The 21482-nt window shown below is 38.1% G+C and overlaps 1 protein-coding gene across 1 annotated transcript in view; it reads left to right on the top strand.

Annotated features, from left to right (window-relative positions):
* Positions 1 to 3698: 3698 nt before the first annotated feature.
* The window catches only part of LOC103215736 (cyclin-Y-like protein 2), a 41504-nt gene continuing 23720 nt past the window's right edge, over positions 3699 to 21482 (top strand). The window contains exons 1-4 of the mRNA XM_007962395.3: positions 3699 to 3935; positions 6380 to 6454; positions 8418 to 8452; positions 15123 to 15223. Of these exons, the coding sequence (XP_007960586.2) occupies positions 3713 to 3935; positions 6380 to 6454; positions 8418 to 8452; positions 15123 to 15223 (434 nt within the window). The 5' untranslated portion in view covers positions 3699 to 3712. The remainder of the gene's footprint in view (positions 3936 to 6379; positions 6455 to 8417; positions 8453 to 15122; positions 15224 to 21482) is intronic.

Raw genomic sequence — 21482 nt, forward strand, 5'->3', positions numbered from 1 at the left:
AAAAGTCTGTTCAAATAAAGGTCATCAAAAGATCTCTTCCTAAACCTTTCCTCTACCAGAAATATCTCTTGAATGACGTGGTCCTTTCTCCCTTCTTGCTTTTATGTAAGTCCAAAGCGAATCTGCCCCTGATCCAGATTGCTTGCACTTGTGTCTTTTGGGGGCCCTTCTGCATTCATTCTTCCTTTTCTTCTAAACTCAAAACTGTATTTTCTCTGTTGGCTCTTTCCCTTTAACATAGAAGTATACTCATCCTTTTTGTTGAATCTTGGTATAAAAGGCTTTCTTTACCATATTTACCCTTTAACTACTACCTACATCTCTCTTCTCAGCCAAATACTTGGGAAGAGAAGCCCTCAGTTTGTGTCATTGTTTTCTCACCTCCAGTTCAATACTTTACCCACTGCCTGACATCCAGCTCACTCACATGCACACAAGCCCAATCACTAAATTATCATAGCTGATTTGTAGCTTTCCTGCCCTCCTGGCAATATATTTGACTCTGTGCATTGAGATAATGCATATTGAGTACTTATTGACCACACACTGTGTTAGGTGCTGCTGTTATAGAAATGAAAAGCAGACATCATCTCTTTTGTAATGACTTATGGAGGCAGTCATTCCTGATTTGTATGCAGGTCTCTTGACTCCCAATGCTCACTTTTGCAAGCTTCACTTAATGACGTGGAAATCACCCTATTCTCCAGGGTTTTTTCTTCCCAGTTCTTCTTACTATACCACTTCTCAAGGCAGTCACTTCCATGTCCATGGCTTCAGTTGCATTCTCTATTCTCTGAGGACAATAGAATTTTAAATGTTTTGTTTAATGTATTAGCTTTATTTTATACAAGATGCCTCATTTGCCATAACCATAGATTCAGAATTCCTCCATGGAAGTAATAAATGAAAAATGGTGATATTATTAGCATACAAATTTTAGGAAATTTCCCCAGTTACTCTTAATGGTTTGATTTAGTATGTGTGGTTTTTTTTGAAAACATATGTTGGGATGTCACAAATTGACTTAGCCTACAGAGATTTATATTCAACTTTTGACCATAGAATTCCATTTTATGTGACACTGAGAGTAAAAAATACCTTTTCCTCCTTACCTATTTATTTTCCTACATTCTCTGCCAGGAGGAAGGCACCGCTATGTACCCAGTCTTTTCCAGCAGAGTCTGAGCAGCTGTGTTTTCCCTCTACTTCCCCTCTTCTTTCACATCTCATGACCAAGCACTTCCTACTCCATCTCCCAAATGATCAGAAAACATTTTCTTCCACTTCTGTTACTGCCACTGCCTTTATCATTACTCTTCTTTTAGATAAAATCTCTTAATTGGTCTTGTTACTTCCTGCAGTCCTTCCTTATAATACAGACCACTATACACACATCTGACAGAGACTCTTCACCTTTGTGTGGTTCAATGACTCAAATTTTCAGAATAAACTTGAAACCATCCCAGCATCAAATTTGGGGTCAAATAGAGGTGGATCTGTATCCCAGGTTTATACCCTGTCCAGCAGTGTGGTCTCAGAAAACTGAACTTCTTAAGCCTTTTTGTATCTGCTTACACTCATTAAGAGTTAGGACTGTTTTGGCTGGGCGTGGTGGCTCACGCCTGTAATCCCAGCACTTTGGGAGGCCGAGGCGGGCAGATCATGAGGTCAGGAGATCAAGATCATTCTGGCTAACATGGTGAAACCTCGTGTCTACTAAAAATAGAAAAAGTAGCCAGGCATGGTGGCAGGTGCCTGTAGTCCCAGCTACTTGTGTGGCTGAGGCAGGAGAATGGCGTGAACCTGGGAGGCGTAACTTGCAGTGAGCCAAGATTGTGCCACTGCACTCCAGCCTTGGTGACAAAGCAAGACTCCGTCTAAAAAAAAAAGAGTTAGGACTGTTTCACACATACAGTGCCTGGCATGTAGAAGGGACTTAATCAATGTTGAATGAAGGGGAGGTATTTTAAAATCCACATTAAAAAAAAAATGTTTTTCTTTTAAAAATGTACTAATCTACAGTGTCACTTTCCCTCCAAGCTTGACTTCTACCTTTACTTTCTGATATGGTTTGGGCATGTCCCCACCCAAATATCATCTTGAATTATAATCCCATAATCCCCACATGTTGAGGGAGGGACCCGGTGGGAGATAACTGGATCATGGGGACAGTTTCCCCCATGCTGTTCTCATGATAGTGAGTGAGTTCTCATGAGATCTGATGGTTTTATACGTGTTTAACAGTTGCTCCTTCACACGCTCACACTCTCTGGCCTGCCGCCATGTAAGAAGTGCCTGCTTCCTTTTCCTGAGGCCTCCCCAGCCATGTAGAACATGAGTCGATTAAGCCTCTTTCCTTTATAAATTACTCAACCTAAGGTACTTCTTCATAGCAATGTGAAAATGAACCAATACAGTTTCTGATAATCATGCTTGAGTAACTAGGGAATTCATACTACCTGGGATTAAACTGTGGCCCCAGCCTGAGCAGTCGTGTGACCTTGGGGAGATAACTTACCTTTTCCATTTCAGTGTCTTCTGTAAAACCTGTAAAATGAGATTGTTTCTAAGGGTTAAATGAGCATAGCACAGTTAAAACACTGTCAGGCACATACTGATTGCCAGATATTGAGTATTCATCTTTATTGAATTAGGACTGTGGTACCCCACTTTATGCCTCTCTATTTTGTATGACAAAATCATGCTTAATGCTTTGTTAGTAAAAGAAAGAAAATCTGAAAGTCCTTGCCATGGAACGGGAGAAAAGGGAGTTGGTAAGTTTCAGCATTTCAGAACTTGGAGGAACAAGTTAAGTTTCTGTTTTATGGAGAAAGACATGGAGGCAGGATGGGTCCTAAGGTGTCATTCAAGACACACAGCCGTAACTCTTTATTGAGAGTAGAGCTAGGGCCCCAGGGACTGCTGTGGTCAAGTTGCAGACAAAAACGATCACTCATTGGAAGACAGGAGAGGCGTATTTAGTTACAAAAGCAGTCAACAATTCAGGTGTATCTACATTCAGTCAACAAATAAAAGTTGCTCAACTTGGTTGCTAATGGGACCCACTCTACTAACTGAGGGTTTGTATAGAACTCATAGAGGAAGATGGCTTCAAGTAAGGAACCACCTTGTGCTTTTCTTCAGACTGAAAAGATCAGGAGGCTGGTGATGAATGAAAACCTTAGTCCCACTGGCACTGCACAAGGGGCAAGGAGAGCAGCAGCAGCATAAACCACAGGGTGGGGCAGCCCAGGCAGGGGCATTCTGAACTGTGGGGGAAGTGGGGCAGCCAGGGTGGGGCATTGTGAGCTGTCAGGGCGGGCATTGTGAAGTGTGGGGCGGGGCATTGTGAGCCACAAGCCTGGGCTCCCACCTGGGCCAGTGGGCTTCAGTCTGTAGGTGACTGCAGAAGGAGGAGGAGCTCCATCTATACTTTCTTCAGGCATTTGTTGTGTCTCTCAGCACTTGTTGGGTTCACAACCTATTAAATAAGCCAGCTGGTCTTCACCCTCCCAGACAAGTCAACTCATGGGAGGTGGCAGGGTGCAGGCATTGGCCCAAGCTCTGGCTGGGGTCTGGCTGTGGCGTGGGCAGGCAAGCAGCAGACAAGACCATTTCTGCAAGTGCAGCATAGCCTCGGCCTAGGGCAGCGGGAGTGTGTGGCCAAAGCTGTGAGCAGAGGCACAGGTGGTGACAGGAGTAGAGGCACCCCATGGGGAACATACTGACCTGTTGTATGTGTCCCAGGGCCAGCCGTGAGTTGGACCAGCACCAGGGGTCAGTGTGCCCCTGTGGGTCTGAGATCTATAAGGCAGCAGCTGGAGACATGATAGCAGGAGTGCCTGTGGCTGCTGCTGTAGAGCCTGGTGAGGTGACTTTTGAAGCTGGTGAGGGCCTCTATGTGCACCACATCTGTGAACGGGAGATGCCAGAAGGTAAGGAGGTAACGGGTGCCGTCTGTCCTTGGCACACTTCTGGTTGCTGCTGTCACCAGGGTCCTCTGGGAGGCATCCCAAACCTCAGGCTCCTTTCTGCCTGTAGCCAGCTATCCTAGGGCTGGCCAGGAACAAAACCTGGCTTTGCCTTGCGTTCCCACCCCTTAGTCTTTCCCCACAGAATCCAGTTTCTTTTCTCCTTCCCTCCCAAACTCCCAGTTCTTTCTCCCTCATCTCATTCTCCCAGGCTGGCATGGGACCATTTATTTATGGCTGTTCTTGTCTGTAGCTCTATTTAGTACCTGTGGGACTTTGTTGAAGCTTCTTTGAAATATTCTCTTCTTTTTCTCAATAAAAACTCAAATATCCCAACTTTCCAGTACCCATCCCATTATCTTTGTACCTATCCAGATGGTACCCTAAGTGAAGGAACCAGGTAAGTGCCTAATTGTTTCCTTTGTTAAAGTAGCTAAATCTCAGGACAATTTATATTGAAATATTTGGAGATTTCTTATTTAAAATCAGAATGCAGTTTGCCATAGGAGAGACTTATATGGATTGCTTTAAGTCACCTTGATAGAAGCTGCTTGCTTTCTTCTAACTAATTTGAACATAGATGGAAAGAAAATGGAGGGTGCTTAAAATAATTGGGAAAGGTGTGAAATGTCATGGCCAGGGCTGCAGAAAAATGGATGTGAGGGAGTTCCCCCGAAGGAGTTTACCTATGAGGCTCTGATTACTTTAAAATTCTTTCTTTAACACAAAATGTGTCTCCAGATTTATTCTGGCGACTTAACAGACATTATTTACCTCCTTGTTCTAAAAGAGAGGTGGAGTTGGTTTGTGGTCAAAACTTTCAAAAGACATAAAACGTAAATGTAGACTTTGAATGTGTAATATAAAGATTGAAGGTTAAAATGTCAGACCTTGCCTGTGTAAGAGTGTTTGTTGCGATGGCTCCCTCTTCGTCCTTCCCCCTCTTGACAATAGCATCTTGTTCAAAGATAAGAAAGTTGGAGTTTTTCAGTCTCTACACTGCTGGGAGAGGCAGAGGGATGGGAGGGGGTAGAAAAGAGAAAATAGTTGGTTTGCCTCTAAAGTTTTGCAAAGAGATGAATTTAAGTAAAAAGAATTCTGGGTAACAATATGGTTCTTGAATAAAACGTAAATTTTTCCAAATAGAAAACATTGTATCATAAAGATATTAAATCCATTGGCTCTTTGGTTTCATTTAAATACTAGAGATTTATTACTGTAGAGGAAATGTCTTATAGCTCTTCTATTTAAACTTTGATTCGGCTCGGTATAGCCAAGACAATCCTAAGCAAAAAGCCCAATGAGAACACATGGACACAGGGAAAGGAACATCACACACTGGGGCCTGTCGGGGGGTGGGGGACAAAGGGAGGGAAATCATTAGGACAATACCTCATCCATGTGAGGCTTAAAACCTCGATGGGTTGATGGGTGCAGCAAACCACCATGGGACATGTATACTTATGTAACAAACCTGCATGTTCTGCACATGTATCCCAGAACTTAAAGTGAAAAAAAAAAAAACAAAAAAAAAAAACACTTTGGTTGGGCTCTTATTTTTTTCAGAGGTAGAATAATTAAGACTCATGGTGAGTGTGACTTTGTAACTTGGTGTACTATACTCATTTTTCAAGATATTTAAGAATTTAGGATAAACAAATATGTGAATTAATTCATTACACCTTTACACACAAAGTATGTTTACTTGTGTAAACATACTCCACTTGGTGGTATAAGGAAAGCCTCCAAGTGATTTTACACACCAGTTAATAGATGAGAAGTGTTGGATGAGAGCCCAAAAAAGGCTCTTTATTGTCATTCTTTAGGATTACAGCACAGTTTATGTATGTCTCATTTGGCCCTTTGCAATACAAATAAGGCCTGTATACGTTCTCCCTATGTTTTGCTAATGAAGAAATGAAGACTTAGAGATCTCACGTGACTATGGAAGACAGCTACTCAACAGAACTAAGGTTCTGTGTCCTCAGAGTGACATGGAAGAGACAGATATGCTGAATTTACTTTTTTAAAATGAAAAAAACCACCAGAATACATCTTATATTTTGCCTATAAAATTGACCTGTCTTTTAAAACATACTACCATCTTGTTTTATTGTATGCAGTTGATTTTACACAATTTAAAGGCAAATTTACATTTTTTTAAATAAAGGAAGGTCTCACTATGTCACTCATGCTGGCCTCAAATTCCTGACCTGGGCTCAAGGGATTTTGCCATCTCAGCCTCCTGAGTAGCTGGGACTACAAGCATGTGCCATCTTGCCTGGCTTCGTCTTATGTCTATACATTCATTAGTAGAGGTAGTGAAATAGCTTAAATGTGGCAGTCAAATAAATGAGTTGATAAATTTTTATAATGATCACATCTTTTTTTCTTCTCTCCCTCTATAGATATACCTTTGGAGTCCAACTCTTCTGACCATCCAAAGGCAAGCACAATATTCCTGAGAAAATCTCAAACAGATGGTGAGACAACATTGTTTTTTCTGCTAAGAAAAAGAGTCAAAACTCTTGTTGTTTGATCAGATGTATTATAGAAAGTATTTAGAAACTCATATTGGTTTAATTTTTTCAACTTTCCACATATTCACTTGTCTTATTTTAATATGTGATATGCTTTTTTTAGTTGTTACTGTTAGTGAAATCATGTAAACTTTTTGTTTATACATTTTGCCATCTTTTTATCAACACAATTTGTCGTGTGGAGGAGCCATAGATTTATCTTTATTTATAATTTTTTACACCTTTTCCTTTGCTCCAAAGAGTACATTTTAAAGATAGAACTCAGGCTTCACCTTGGTTTCCATTTAAACAAATAAAAAAACCATAGTTGTTCATCACCAGAGATTGAATCTGTGATTTTGGCCTCCTCTTGCACAGTCCCCTGATCACATGCGTTTATCACATCCAAGTTTATGCTGCTTGAAACTTTTAAGTTATTAAGCTTTTCATCTGATATAATGTAAATTTAAACATGCCCTACTTCTGCTTATTTCCTTAATTCCTTAACAAATCCTCGTTTGTTTGCTAAAAAGCCATACACAGCCAAGTTTTCCAGTTGATTTAAGCAGCAAGAATACAAGTGAGGATCTATAATAATATGGGAAGTAATGCAGCACAGTAAAATATGGGAGTTTGTAACCTTTCTTTTTGTAATTTGAGTAAACTTTGCCTGTCTTGAGTCCTTTATTTCTGTTTAGAGTATGTCTTCATTTTTGCATTATTATAGAAGAGGTACATAAGGCTGGGTAATTTATAACAAATAGAGGTTTAATTGGCTCAGATCTTCAGGCTGTACAAGCATGGCTTCAACATCTGCTTCTGGTGAGAGCCTCAGCAAGCTTACAATCATGATAGAAGGCGAAGGGGAAGCAGGTGGTTCCACATGGTGAGAAAGGGAGGGAGAGGCAGGTGGAGGGAAGGTGCCACACTCTTAAACTACCAGAATGAGAATTTGCTTATTACCATGGGGATGGCACCAAGCCATTCATAAGGAATCCACTGCCATTACCCAAATACCTCCCACTAGGCCCTGTCTCCAACATTAAGGGTCACATTTTAACATGAGATTTGGAGGGGGAAAATATCCAAACCATATCAGAGTTGTTTTTCCCTGTTCCTTCCAGAGCTGTAGGCTTCTCCCACATGGAGAGCATGGAAGAGGTAAAACAAAAGCTATTCCATGTCCCTCACTCTTCAGTGGTAGGAATGTTTGCCTGCAAGATCCTTCCACCATCAAAGGTGGAGGCAGTGTAGGAAACAAAGCATGGCCCAAGTCCTCTCGGAGCTTTTATTATGCTGGCCTGTTTTTTTTTTTTCTTTTTTAGAAAAAAATGATATTTTTTTGTGGTGCAGACACCATGTCCAATCAGGTTTGTAGAGTCATTTTAAAATTTAAATTTAAGACAGTTTACTTTCCAGTTGTTTTGTTTTTAGTGACATATTAGTAGATGACCATTAAGTGTGGTTCGAGATGCTTACAGGGATTCTGCTGCATCTGGAGATAGGTGCCTGGCCAGAAAGTAGTTCTTAGAGATGTTAACTCTTAGATTCTGGTAAATAAAGTAAGCTTTGTGTAAATGCAGAATGAGAAAATACTTATGGCTCATATATGCAACAGTTAAACTTTTTTATTAACTAACTTTTTAATCTGGCCTCATTTTTTTTTTTTGCTCTTTTCTTTTGTATATAAGGATTCTTTCATTTGTATGTAATGGAAACAAAAAGTGAACTAGGTCAAAAAGTAAAACTAAGTTATTATATTTTACTTTATGAGATTTATCATACCAGATAATTTAAATATAAATTTTTGAAAGTAATTTTTTAAAATGGAATTTTTCCTCATTTAGGAGTAATTAGTAAGACATTAACTACTACTCTTATTTTATGGTATTTGTGTCAGAAGTGACCTTTTCTTTTTCATTCTTAGTACAAGAAAAAAGAAAAAGCAACTATACAAAGCATGTAAGTAAACAGTCAAAAAGTTAAGAAACTGATAGTTTGATATAAAAATGTCTCTCTTGAATTATAATGGGGACCCAGTGGTGATAGCATGGACCTCTTTTTGTATTTTCCTAAGTATCAAAAATATCCAGAGAATTCTTCAGCTTAGTGTGTCCACCTTTTAAGAATTTCTGATGTTTAAGTTAAATTTCAATAGTCTGGTTGTGGTATAAAGATCTGCCTTAAATATTTAATCATATTTTTAATCAAATAACAGAATAGCTAATAAATAACATAACAAAATAACAAATACAGAATAACAAATAACAAAAATAGAATAGCTATCAGCACTGTCTATTGACTTTGTTGTAGCAGGTGAAAGCATACCTTCCTCACTACACCATGACCTTATTTTTCTCCCTCTGTTTCTTCCAACTGTAGCACACTTTTTAATTAAATCAGTAATATTTACATGATTATGACTATGCAAATATTATTCACTGGTAAGTCATATGGTGTTTTCACTGTGCCTCTGCATTATATGTCCTTCATTCTTTCTCTGAAACAGTTCTGAAATCTGAGCATTTCTGCACTTTTTCTGGATCATCTATTTTTCCCTAGCCTATGTTACTTTACCCAGCCAAATACAATAAGTAGCCTCTGACTGGTCTATTTGCTTTCACATCCATTTTTTTTTTTGGCATGAAGCTAATTTTCTGACTATATTAGTTTGCCTGTTTTCTGACAGCTGTTTTCCCCCCAGGTGTTGTAGCATTTATCCCATGCCTTTCGAAGATACTTTCCATCTGCTAAAACACATCTGTTCCTTTTTTTTTTTTTTTTTTGCCGAGGTTGGGGTCAACTTTCTTTGGCATTTTGTCATCCTAGTTCAATATACAATGGCTTTCCCTAGATATGCTCAATGTCTGCTTTTCTGTGCTAGCTCCTTAAAGTCTTTTGGGATCTCACATAGCTGCCATCTTAGGTGGGATCACCTGAGTCCTAGATTCTGTTTCCTGCTGTCCTGTTCTCCTTTCCAGTTGTACTTGAGCACATTTTCCTGGGCAGAGATGTTTAGGGATCTGGCCAATCTTAAAACCCCTCCTTTTTGATATAGAGTAAACTTCTAGGTTAAATCTAAACTTTATGGTTCTGAAGATATTTTGCAATTGTGCTGTCATTACAGTGTTGTTCTTGACTCTATTGCCATTGTGAGATACATTATTTATAACCAGATTTTATGTATCTGTGGAAGCTTTTTAGAAGCTTCTCTCTCACTGAGATTCTGAAATTTCATAACAGCTTGGTAGGAATCTTTTCATTTTATTGAGGCTACTAAGAAGAGAGTCTCAAGAGGACTCTCTTCTTGAGAATTTTTGTATTTTCTCTGTTCCTTTTTTTCTGACAGTCTTGTTATTCAGATACTAGGTTGCTTAGAAAAGTATACCTGCATTGGTTTTTAACTTTTCCCCTTCGATTTTTTTTTTTCAGCTTCTGTGACTTTTTACTGTAATATTTCTATTGAATTTTTTATCTTTTTTTCACAGTGGTTTTAGATTTTTTTTTTTTTTTTAAGTTTTGCTCCTGATTTTGACTGGTCCATGAATTCCTTTTTTCTGTTGTTTTAATCTCTCTTGTTGGAGGCTTCCCTCCAATGTGTGGCGTTCCCTGGTTTTATTTGAAAACAGGACTTCTGTTAACTGGTGGCACTCAGTGTGAGGTTTTGGAAGCCAAACTAACTTTTCATTTGTGGGACTTTAGTGTATTATCTGGGGATCTTTACTTGATCCAGTTCAGTTTCTTCTGAGAAAGGATCTCCCAATTTTCTGCCTGGGAAGTAAAAGAATGTCTACTTGCTTTCCAAAAGCAGAGTTAGGGAAGCAAGTTGGAGTTCTATTTTTGGTGTACTGTTTTCTTTATATCTCAGGTTTAAGCCATGGTATTTCTGAACTTAGAAATTCTCAGGTTTGGTATATCCAGAGAACACACATCTAAATTTCTTATCAGATGGGAAGACAGGTGGACTTGGGGCTCTAATCACAGATTTTCTGACATTGCTGGCTTTTGTTTTACATTTTACCCTACCTTCCAAAGTTCCCTTTGCCTCTAAGTTCACAGCCTGTCTTTAGTTCTGCAAGACAAACTGGTTTGCTTCTCTTCCAGTCACTTTCTGTAGGGACCAAAGTTGTGCTTCTCTGTTATATACTACTCCTTTATGTACTTTTTATGTCCCAGCATTTATTAAAAATCATCTCTGTCAACCTTCTCTCCTGATCCTGTTTGTAACCAGTATTTTACATATGACTAACGAGACTTCCAGAGGCAGAGGAAATAAATTTGTGGTCAATCTATTATATTTAATCCAAATTTAGGACCTATATTTACATGTGAATCAAAGTTTAATTTCAATATAATTAATGATATTAACCCAGACAATTCTTTAGTGATGTATCTATAATTAGCATATTATACTTTTCTCCTAAGGTGTTGTTTAATATTTTTATTCAAACTTATGCTGCCATATTATCCCATTACCTCACAACATAGATGGAGCTGTTTTCATGAATGTCCAAAGTGTTAGAAATATTTAAGTGAATTAAAATTTGTTTATTTTTAGCCTGGTCAACATAGCAAGAGCTCATCTCTACAAAAAGATTAAATAACAAATTAGCCAGGCATGGTGGCATGTGCCTTTAGTTTTACCTACTCAGGAGGCTGAGGCAGAGGATCACTTGAGCTCAGCAGTTTGAGGCTGTAGTTAACTATAATTGCACCACTCCACTCCAGCCTGGGCAACAAAGGGAGACCTTGTCTCAGAAAAAGAAAAAAGTTATTATTCAAAAACATATCTAAACTTTGTCCTGCCAAAAAGGAGAGAGGAAAACATAAACTTGAGTTTTCATTTTATTTTATATTTGCTGGGAAGAATGCCATAGTTTATTTATTTATATACTTTTATTTCCATAGGTTTTGGGGGAAACAGGTGGTATTTGGTTACATGAGTAAATTCTTTAGTGGTGATTTGTGAGATTTCAGTGTACCCGTCACTTGAGCAGTATCCACTGAACCCAATTTGTAGTCTTTTATCCCTCACCCCCCCACCCTTTTCCCTGTGTCCCCAAAGTCCATTGTATCATTCTATGCCTTTGCATCCTCATAGCTTAGCTCCTACATATGAATGAGAACATATGATCTTTAATTTTCCATTCCTGAGTTACTTCACTTAGAATAATAGTCTCTGATTCCATCCAGGTTGATTCCTTATTATGACTGAGTGGTATTTCTTAATCCATTTGTTGATTGATGGGCATTTGGGCTGGTTCCATATTTTTATAATTGCAAATTGTGCTGCTGCAAACATACATGTGCAAGTATCTGTTTTGTATAATGACTTCTTTTCCTCTGGGTAGATACCCAGTAGTGGGATTGCTGGATTGAATGGTAGTTCTACTTTTAGTGTTTTAAGGAATCTCCACACTGCTTTCCATAGTGTTTGTACTAGTTTCCATTTTTACCAGCATTGTAGAGAAGTGTTTTCTTTTCTCTGCATCCACACTAACATCTATTATTTTTTGATTTTTTAATTATGGCCATTCTTACAGGAGTAAGGTGGTATGGCATTGTGGCTTTGATTTTCATTTCCTGATCATTGGTAATGTTGAGAATTTTTTCATATGTTTTTTGGCCAGTGGTATATCTTCTTTTGAGAATTGTGTATGTATCGCCTTAGCCCACTTTTTGATGGGATTGTTTGTTTTCTCTCTTGCCCATCTGTTTTGAGTTCCTTGTAGATTCTATATATTAGTCCTTTGTCAGATGTATAGATTGTGAAGATATTCTCTTTCATTCTGCAGGTTGTCTGTTTACTCTGCTGATTGTTCCTTTTCCTGTGCAGAAGCTATTTAGTTAAGTCTTACCTGTTTATCTTTGTTTTTGTTGCATTTGCTTTTGGATTCTTGGTTATGAAGTCTTTGCCTAAGCCAATGTCTAGAAGGTTTTTCTCATATTATCTTCTACAATTTTTATGGTTTCACGTTGTAGATTTATGTCCTTGATCCATCTTGAGTTGATTTTTGTATAAGGTGAGAGTTGAGGATCCGGTTTTATTCTCCTGCACGTGGCTTTGCCAATTATGCTGGCACCATTTGTTGAATAGGGTTTACGTTCTTCACTTCGTTTTAGTTGGCTTTGTTGAAGATAAGTTGGCTGTAGGTATTTCAGTTTATTTCTAGGTTTTCTATTCTGTTGCATTGGTATATGTGCCTATTTTTATACCAGTACCATGCTGTTTTGGTGACAATGGCCTTATAGTTCGAAGTTAGAGAATGTGATGGCTCTAGTTTTGTTGTTTTTGCTTAGTTTTGTTTTGGCTATGTGGGGTCTTGTTTGGTACCATATTTTAGAATTTTTTTTTTAAGTTCTGTGAAAAATGATGATGGTATTTTGATAGGAATTGCATTGAATTTGTAGATTGCTTTTGGCAGTATGGTCATTTTCACAATATTGATTCTACCCATTCATGAGCATGGATGTCTTTCCATTTTTTTGTATCATCCATAATTTCATTCAGCAATGTTTTGTATTTCCCAATGGCATATCAAAAAGATAATCCGCCATGATCAAGTGGATTTCATACCAGGGATGCAGGGATGGTTTAACATATGCAAGTCAATAAATGTGATACACCACAGAAACAGAATTCAGAACAAAAATCATATGATCATTTCAATAGATGCAGAAAAAGCATTTGACAAAATCCAGCATCCTTTTATGATTAAAACCCTCAGCAAAATTAGCATACAAGGGACATATCTCAATGTAATAAAAGCCATCCATTACAGATCCACAGCCAACATAATATTGAATGGCAAAAAGTTGAAAGCATTCCCCCTGAGAACTGGAACAAGACAAGGATGCCCACTATCACTGCTCCTATTCAATATAGTACTGAAAGACCTAGCCAGAGCAATCACACAAGAGAAAGAAATAACAGCCCTCCAGATCAGTAAATAGGAAGTCAGACTGTCACTGTTTGCTGATGATATGATCATATACCTAGAAAACCCTAAAGACTCCTCCAAAAAACTCCTATAACTGATAAATGAATTCAGAAAAGTTTCAGGATATAAAATTAATGTACACAAATCAGTGGCTATGTTATACCCCAACAGTGATGAAGCTGAGCATTAAACCAAGAATTCCACCCCTTTACAATAGCTGCCAAAAAAGACAGACAACAAACAACAACAACAACAACAACAACAACAACAAAACAGCACCGGCTTAGGAATATACCTAAGCAAGGAGGTGAAAGACTTCTACAAGGAAAACAGCTTTAGTGTTTTTAATGTGTTAAAATGAGAGGCAGCAGGTACAGTGGAAGAAGTCAGTGGTTGGGCATTGGCATCCAACGGGTACTGGACCTTTGATGGTCAGACTTTGGTTTTGACTTACTAAAATATGAGGTATGATTATTTTCTAGTTTTTGTCATTAAACCTTAAAACTACTAAGCAAACCCTTCCATTTCTTGTTAAAGATTGTAAAATTTCATACTCTGTGATTTATGCTGACTGAAGTTAGATTTGTTTCTATTTTGTGACTACCTTAAATAATACCTATAAACAGTAAAGTGTTAGTAGTGTTTCTGCTGTAATTAAATGTAGTAAGACTTACCTTCCAAATTATAACTGAATTAATTTGTCAAACACTTGAACTTTTTGATTTATTCAACATTTTATGCTGAGCAGCTGGAGGTAGGAACAGTTAGGGCTCTCCTTTATTCTTATGGAGAGGCGTACTTTCTCATGAGGGCAATACTCTGCTAGAATTAGTATCTTGTAACCAGTTAGTGTACAAGAAAACATGTTTTGGTGAGGCTACTGGCAAAGAGATCCAAGAGGGTATATGGAGTCAAGCTTGCTGGAACAAGGAAAGAGAAAAGCATTATTCCAGGCAGAGAACAGGGGTACAGTAGGAAAATGCCTAGGTGCAGGTCAAATGATTTATAGAATAAAATTAATCAAGTTTTGAAATGAATGGAAAGTATTCTCTGACGGTCTCATTTGAGTCATGTCATGGTGGTCTTATTTAAACATGAAGTGAAAGTTAAATTTTTTTTTTATCCTCCACATAAGAAAACAGGACTAGAGAAACTTATGTCTTCCTCACTTGTTGGTGGCCTAGCAGCTCTGGTACACAGAGCCTCTGAATCTAAAACACTTGTTTTGTCACAATATCACCTGAAATAATACATTTAGGATTAGTAACTTAGTAAACGCATTAGTCTTGTATTCATTGCAGTAAAATGGTCCTATACCAATATTATTTAATACATTACAATTTACTGTAGTAAATAAATAACAGAAATGAAAATTCTCAGCTGTTTTGTCACTATAAAAAAATGAAATCTTATTTTAAACTTTTCTCATTATTTATAAAGGCAATTCATAAAATCCTTGTTAGGTTTGATGATAGGTACCATATTAAGGGTAGCATTTTGTAACCCATATCTCAAACATCATCTGTGGCAATAAAGAGCCTCCAATGGGTTTTCTATAGAGTGCACATGATACCACACTCAGGCAGTTCATGGAGTGTAAGAAATATCCTAGTGCTTTGAAAAATTTGACATTTTAACCAATGAAAAAGTACACTTTGATAAGTTTAACTTATACTTCCCTTCCCCTTCAGGTATCTACTGAGCGTTTTACTCAACAATACAGTTCATGTTCGACAATATTCCTTGATGACAGCACAGCCAGCCAACCTCATCTTACAATGACACTAAAATCGTGAGTACAACATTAATGCCAAGGGACAGACTCCTTTATTCAAAAATTATTTCAGCCATTTGGTTGTCCTCTTCAGCAATCATTTTAAGAAATTGGAGTCAACTATATATTGATATCCAGATTCTAAATATTAAGTATCAGTTTCTCTTTTAATCTTAGACATCATGGTGGAAGGAAAAATCAGCAAATAAGCAATCCTAGAAAAAGTGTAGCTATTTATTTGATGCCTTTATGCCTTAAGACAATGTTGAACACAATGAGAAGGATAGGTTACCGTTACTGATTTTTCAGTGCATTGCAGGCCTAAATCAATGTGTACTACTTTGGACATTAGTCTTGGAAGAAGGAACAGCTTTTTCTCTTCTGGCACTACAGTGTATCTGCATTTGATTTTCTCCCATTGTGCATAAGAACTTCATGGGCCACAAAGATGTGCTTTGAGAGCACCCTGAGATGAAGTTTTTTAAAAAAGGAACAACAACTGACACCACCACCAGCTCCACTGGGTTTGTCCAGTGTACATCATTATAACCTCCTTGGATTATGAGTGTTGATTTTTAGAACACAGTTTGGAAAGTGCTAATTTAGAAAATTAATGTCTTTGTCTTTAATTTTACTTTTCATTCTATAAACATAACTAGCTTACAAACTATTTTATTTCAAATGCTCTAGCATTTTTAGCTAATTCAATTGTCAGTAACTTTTACTTTAATTAAAAATGGCAGCTGACTCCTGACTTGGAGTCATCTCCCATCAGGGGTCGACAGACACCTCATACAGGAGAGCTGGCGTTTGGCGGGTGCCCCTCTGGAACAAAGCTTCCAGAGGAAGGAGCAGGCAGCAATCTTTGCTGTTCTGCAGCCTCCTCTGGTGATACCCAGGCAAACAGTCTGGAGTGGACCTCCAGCAAACTCCAGCAGACCTGCAGAAGAGGCCCCTGAATGTTAGAAGGAAAACTAGCAAACAGAAAGCAGTAGCATCCACATCAACAAAAAGGACAACAATGCAAAAACTCCATCAACATCAAAAGGTCATCAACAACAGCAATCAAAGGTAGATAAATCCATGAAGATGAGACAAAAAACCACACAACAATGCTGAAAATGTCCAAAACCAGAATGCCTCTTCTCCTCTGAAGGATCACAACTCCTCACCAGCAAGGAAACAAAACTGGATGGAGAATGAGTTTGACAAATTGACAGAAGTAGGCCTCAGAAGGTGGGTAATAACTAGCTCCTCCAAGCTAAAGGAGCATGTTCCAACGCAATGCAAGGATGCTAAGCAGCTTGATAAAAGGATACAGAAACTGCTAACTAGAATAAAGAGTTTAGAGAAGAACATAAATGACCTGATGGAGCTGAAAAACACAGCATGAGAACTTCATGAAACATGTGTATGTATCAATAGCCAAATTGATCAAGCAGAAGAAAGGATATCAGAGATGGAAGATCACCTTAATGAAATAAAGTGTGAAGACAAGATTAGAGAAAAAAAGAATGAAAAGAAACAAAGCCTCCAAGACATATGGGACTATGTGAAAAGACCAAGCCTACGACTGATTGGTATACCTGAAAGTGATGGGAAGAATGGAACCAAGTTGGAAAACACTCTTCAGGATATTATCCAGGAGAACATCCCCAGCCTAGCAAGACAGGCGAACATTTAAATTCAAGAAATACAGAGAACACCACTAAGATCCTCCTTGAGAAGAGCAATCCCGAGACACATAATTGTCAGATTCAGCAAGGCCGAAATGAAGGAAAAAATGTTAAGGGCAGCCAGAGAGAAAAGTCGAGTTACCTACAAAGGGAAGCCCATCAGACCAACAGCAGATCTCTCTTCAGCAACCCTACAAGCCAGAAGAGAGTGGGGGCCAATATTCAATATTCTTAAAGAATTTTCAACCCAGAATTTCATATCCAGCCAAACTTAGCATCATAAATGAAGGATAAATGAAATCCTTTACAGACAAGCAAATGCTAAGGGATTTTGTCACCACCAGACCTGCCTTACAAGAGCTCCTGAAGGAAGTACTAAATGTTGAAAGGAAAAACCAGTATCAGCCACTGCAAAAACATAGCAAAATATAAAGACCAACAACACTATGAAGAAACTGCATCAACTAATGTGCTAAATAACTAGGTAGCATCATGATGACAGGATCAAATTCACACATAATAATATTAACCTTAAATGTAAACAAGCTAAGTGCCCCAATTAAAAGACACAGACTGACAAATTGGATAAAGTGTCAAGACCCATTGGTGTGCTATATTCAAGAGACCCATCTCATGTGCAATGACACACATAGGCTCAAAATAAAGGGATGGAGGAATATTTACCAAGCAAATGGAAAGCAAAAAAAAAAAAAAAAAAAAAAAAAAAAAGTAGGAGTTGCAATTCTACTCTCTGATAAAACAGACTTTAAACCAACAAAGATCAAAAAAGACAAAGAAGGGTATTACATGTGGTAAAGGGATCAATGCAATAAGAAGACTACCCTAAATATATATGCACCCAATACAGGAGCACCCAGATTCATAATGCAAGTTCTTAGAGACCTACAAAGAGACTTAGACTTCCACACAACAATAGTGAGAGATTTTAACACCCCACTATCAATATTAGACAGATCAGTGAGACAGAAAATTAACAAGGATATTCAGGACTTGAACTCAACTCCGGACCAAGCACATCTAATAGACATCCACAGAACTCTCCACCCCAAATCAACAGAATATACATTCTTCTCAGTGATTATTCTGAAATGGACCACTTAGATGGAAGTAAAACACTCCTCAGCAAATGCAAAAGAATGGAAATCATAACAGTCTCTCAGACCACAGTGCAATCAAATTAGAAGTCAAGATTAAGAAACTCACTTAAAACCACACAACTACATGGAAACTGAACAATCTGCTCCTGAATGACTACTGAGTAAATAATGAAATGAAGGCAGAAATAAAGAAGCTTTTGAAACGAATGAGAACAAGGACACAATGAACCAGAATCTCTGGGACACAGCTAAAGCAGTGTTTAGAGGGAAATTTGTAGCACTAAATATCCAGATCAGAAAGCAGGAAAGATCTAAAATTGACACCCTAACATCACCTTTAAAAGAACTAGAGAAGCAAGAACAAACAAATTCAAAAGCAGAAGAGAAGAAATAATTAAGATCAGAGCAGAACTGAGGGAGATAGAGACACAAAAAATCTCCTCAAAAAAATCAATGAATCCAGGAGCCGGTTTTCTGAAAAGATTAACAAAATAGACAGACTGCTAACCAGACGAATAAAGAAGAAAAGAGAGAAGAATCAAATAGACGCAATAAAAAATGATGAAGGGGATATCACCACCAATCCCAAAGAAATACAGACTACCATCAGAGAATACTATAAACACTTCTATGCAAATGAACTACAAAATCTAGAAGAAGTGGCTAGATTCCTGTACGTAAACCTTCCCAAGACTAAACCAGGAAGAAGCTGAATCCGTGAATTGACCAATAACAAGTTCTGAGATTGAGGCAGTAATTAATACCCTAACAACTAAAAAAAGTCCAGGACCAGACGGATTCCCAGTCGAATTCTACCAGAGGTACAAAGAGGAGCTAGTACCATTCTGAAACTATTCCAAACAATAAAAAAAGAGGGACTCCTCCCTAACTCATTTTTATGAGGCCAGCATCATCCTGATACCAAAACCTGGCAGAGACACAATAAGAAAGGAAAATTTCAGACCAATATCCCTGATGAACCTCGACGTGAAAATTCTCATTAAAATACTGGCAAGCTGAATCCAGCAGCACATCAAAAAGCTTATCCACCATGATCAAGTCAGCTTCATTCCTGGGATGCAACATACGCAAATCAATACATGTAATCCATCACATAAACAGAACCAATGGCAAAAACCACATGATTATCTCAAAAGATGCAGAAAAGCCCTTAAATAAAATTCAACATCCCTTCATGCCAAGAACACTCAATAAACTAGGTATTGATGGAACAGATCTCAAGATAATAAGAGCTATTTATGGCAAACCCACAACCAATATACCGAATGGGCAAAAACTGGAAGCATTCCCTTTGAAAACCAGTGCAAGACAAGGATGCCCTCTCTCACCACTCCTATTCAACATGGTATTGGAAGTTGTGGCCAGGGTAATCAGGCAAGAGAAAGAAATAAAGGGTATTTGAATAGGAAGAGAGGAAGTCAAATTGTCTCTGCAGACGATATGATTATATATTTAGAAAACCCCATCATCTCAGCTCAAAAACTCCTTAAGCTGTGATAAGCAACTCCAGTAAAGTTCAGGATACAAAAATCAATGTGCAAAAATCACAACCATTCCTATACACCAGTAATAGACAGAGAGCCAACTCATGAGTGAATTCCCATTCACAGTTGCTACAAAGATAATAAAATACCTAGGAATACAACTTAAAAGGAGCGTGAAGGACCTCTTCAAGGAGAACTATAAAGCACTGCTAAAGGAAATAAGAGAAGACACAAACAAATAGAAAAATATTCCATACTTGAGGATAGGAAGAATCAGTATTGTGAAAATGGCCATACCGGCCAAAGTAATATATAGATTCAGTGCTATTTCCATCAAGCTACCATTGACTTTCTTCACAGAATTAGAAATACTACTTTAAATTTCATATGAAACCAAAAAGAGCTTGTATTAGCCAAGAAAATCCTAATCAAAAAGAACAAAGCTGGAGGCATCATGCTACCTGACTTCAAACTATACCACAAAGTTGCAGTAGCCAAAACGGCATGGTACTAGTACCAAAACAGATGTATAGACCAATGGAACGGAACAGAGGCCTCAGAAATAATGCCACACATCTACAACCATCTGATCTTTTACAAACCTGACAAAAGCAATGGGGAAAGGACCCCCTAATTAATAAATGGTGTTAGGAAAACTAGCTAGCCATGTGCAGAAAACTGAAACTGGACCCCTTCCTTACACCTTATACAAAAATTAACTCAAGATGGATTAAAGACTTAAACCTAAGACCTAAAACCATAAAAACCCTAGAAGAAAACCTAGGAAATACCATTCAGGACATAGGTGTGGGCAAAGACTTCGTGACCAAAACACCAAAAGCAATGGCAACAAAAGCCAAAATTGACAAATTGGATCTAATTAAACTAAAGAGCTTCTGCACAGCAAAAGAAACTATCATCAGAGCAAACAGCATCCTACAAAATGGGAGAAAATTTTTACAATCTGTCCATCTGACAAAGACCTAGTATCCAGAGTCTACAAGGAACTTAAACAAATTTACAAGAAAAAAAAAGAAATCAAAAAGTGGGTGAAGCATATGAACAGACGCTTCTCAAAAGAAGACATTTATGCGGCCAACAAACATATGAAAAAAAGCTCATTATCACTGGTCATTAGAGAAATGCAAGTCAAAACCACAATGAGATACCATCTAATGCCAGTTTGAATTATGAGCATTAGAAAGTCAGGAAACAGCAGATGCTGGAGAGGATGTAGCAAAATAGAAATGCTTTTACACTGCTGGTGGGAATGTAAATTAGTTCAACCATCGTGGAGACAGTGTGATAATTCCTTAAGGATCTAGAACCAGAAATGCCATTTGACCCAGCAATCCCATTCCTGGGTATATACCCAAAGGATTATAAATCATTCTACTATAAAGACACATGCACATGTTTGTTTACTGCTGCACTATTTACAATAGCAAAGACTGGGAACCAACCCAAATGCCCATCAGTGATAGACTTGATAAGGAACATGTGCCACATACACACAATGGAATACTATGCAGCCATAAGAAAGATGAGTTCATGTCCTTTGCAGGGACATGGATGGAGCTGGAAACCATCATTCTCAACAAACTAACACAGGAACAGAAAACCAAACACTGCATGTTCTCACTCATAAGTGGGTGTTGAACCATGAGAGCACATGGACACAGGAAGGGGAATATCAAACACCGGGGCCTGTCGGGGGGTTGGAGGCAAGGGGAGGGATAGCATTAGAAGAAATACCTAATTCGTGTGGGGCTTAAAACCTAGATGATGGATTGATGGGTGCAGCAAACCACCATGGCACATGTATACATATGTAATAAACCTGCATGTTCTGCACATGTATCCCAGAACTTACAATTTAAAAAAATGTGGCAGCCAGGCATGGTGGCTCACGCCTGTAATCCCAGCACTTTGGGAGGCCAAGGCATGCCAATCACCTGAGATCAGGAGATCGAGACCA

Source organism: Chlorocebus sabaeus, chromosome 9 (assembly GCF_047675955.1).
Source record: "Chlorocebus sabaeus isolate Y175 chromosome 9, mChlSab1.0.hap1, whole genome shotgun sequence".
Lineage (NCBI taxonomy): Eukaryota > Metazoa > Chordata > Mammalia > Primates > Cercopithecidae > Chlorocebus > Chlorocebus sabaeus.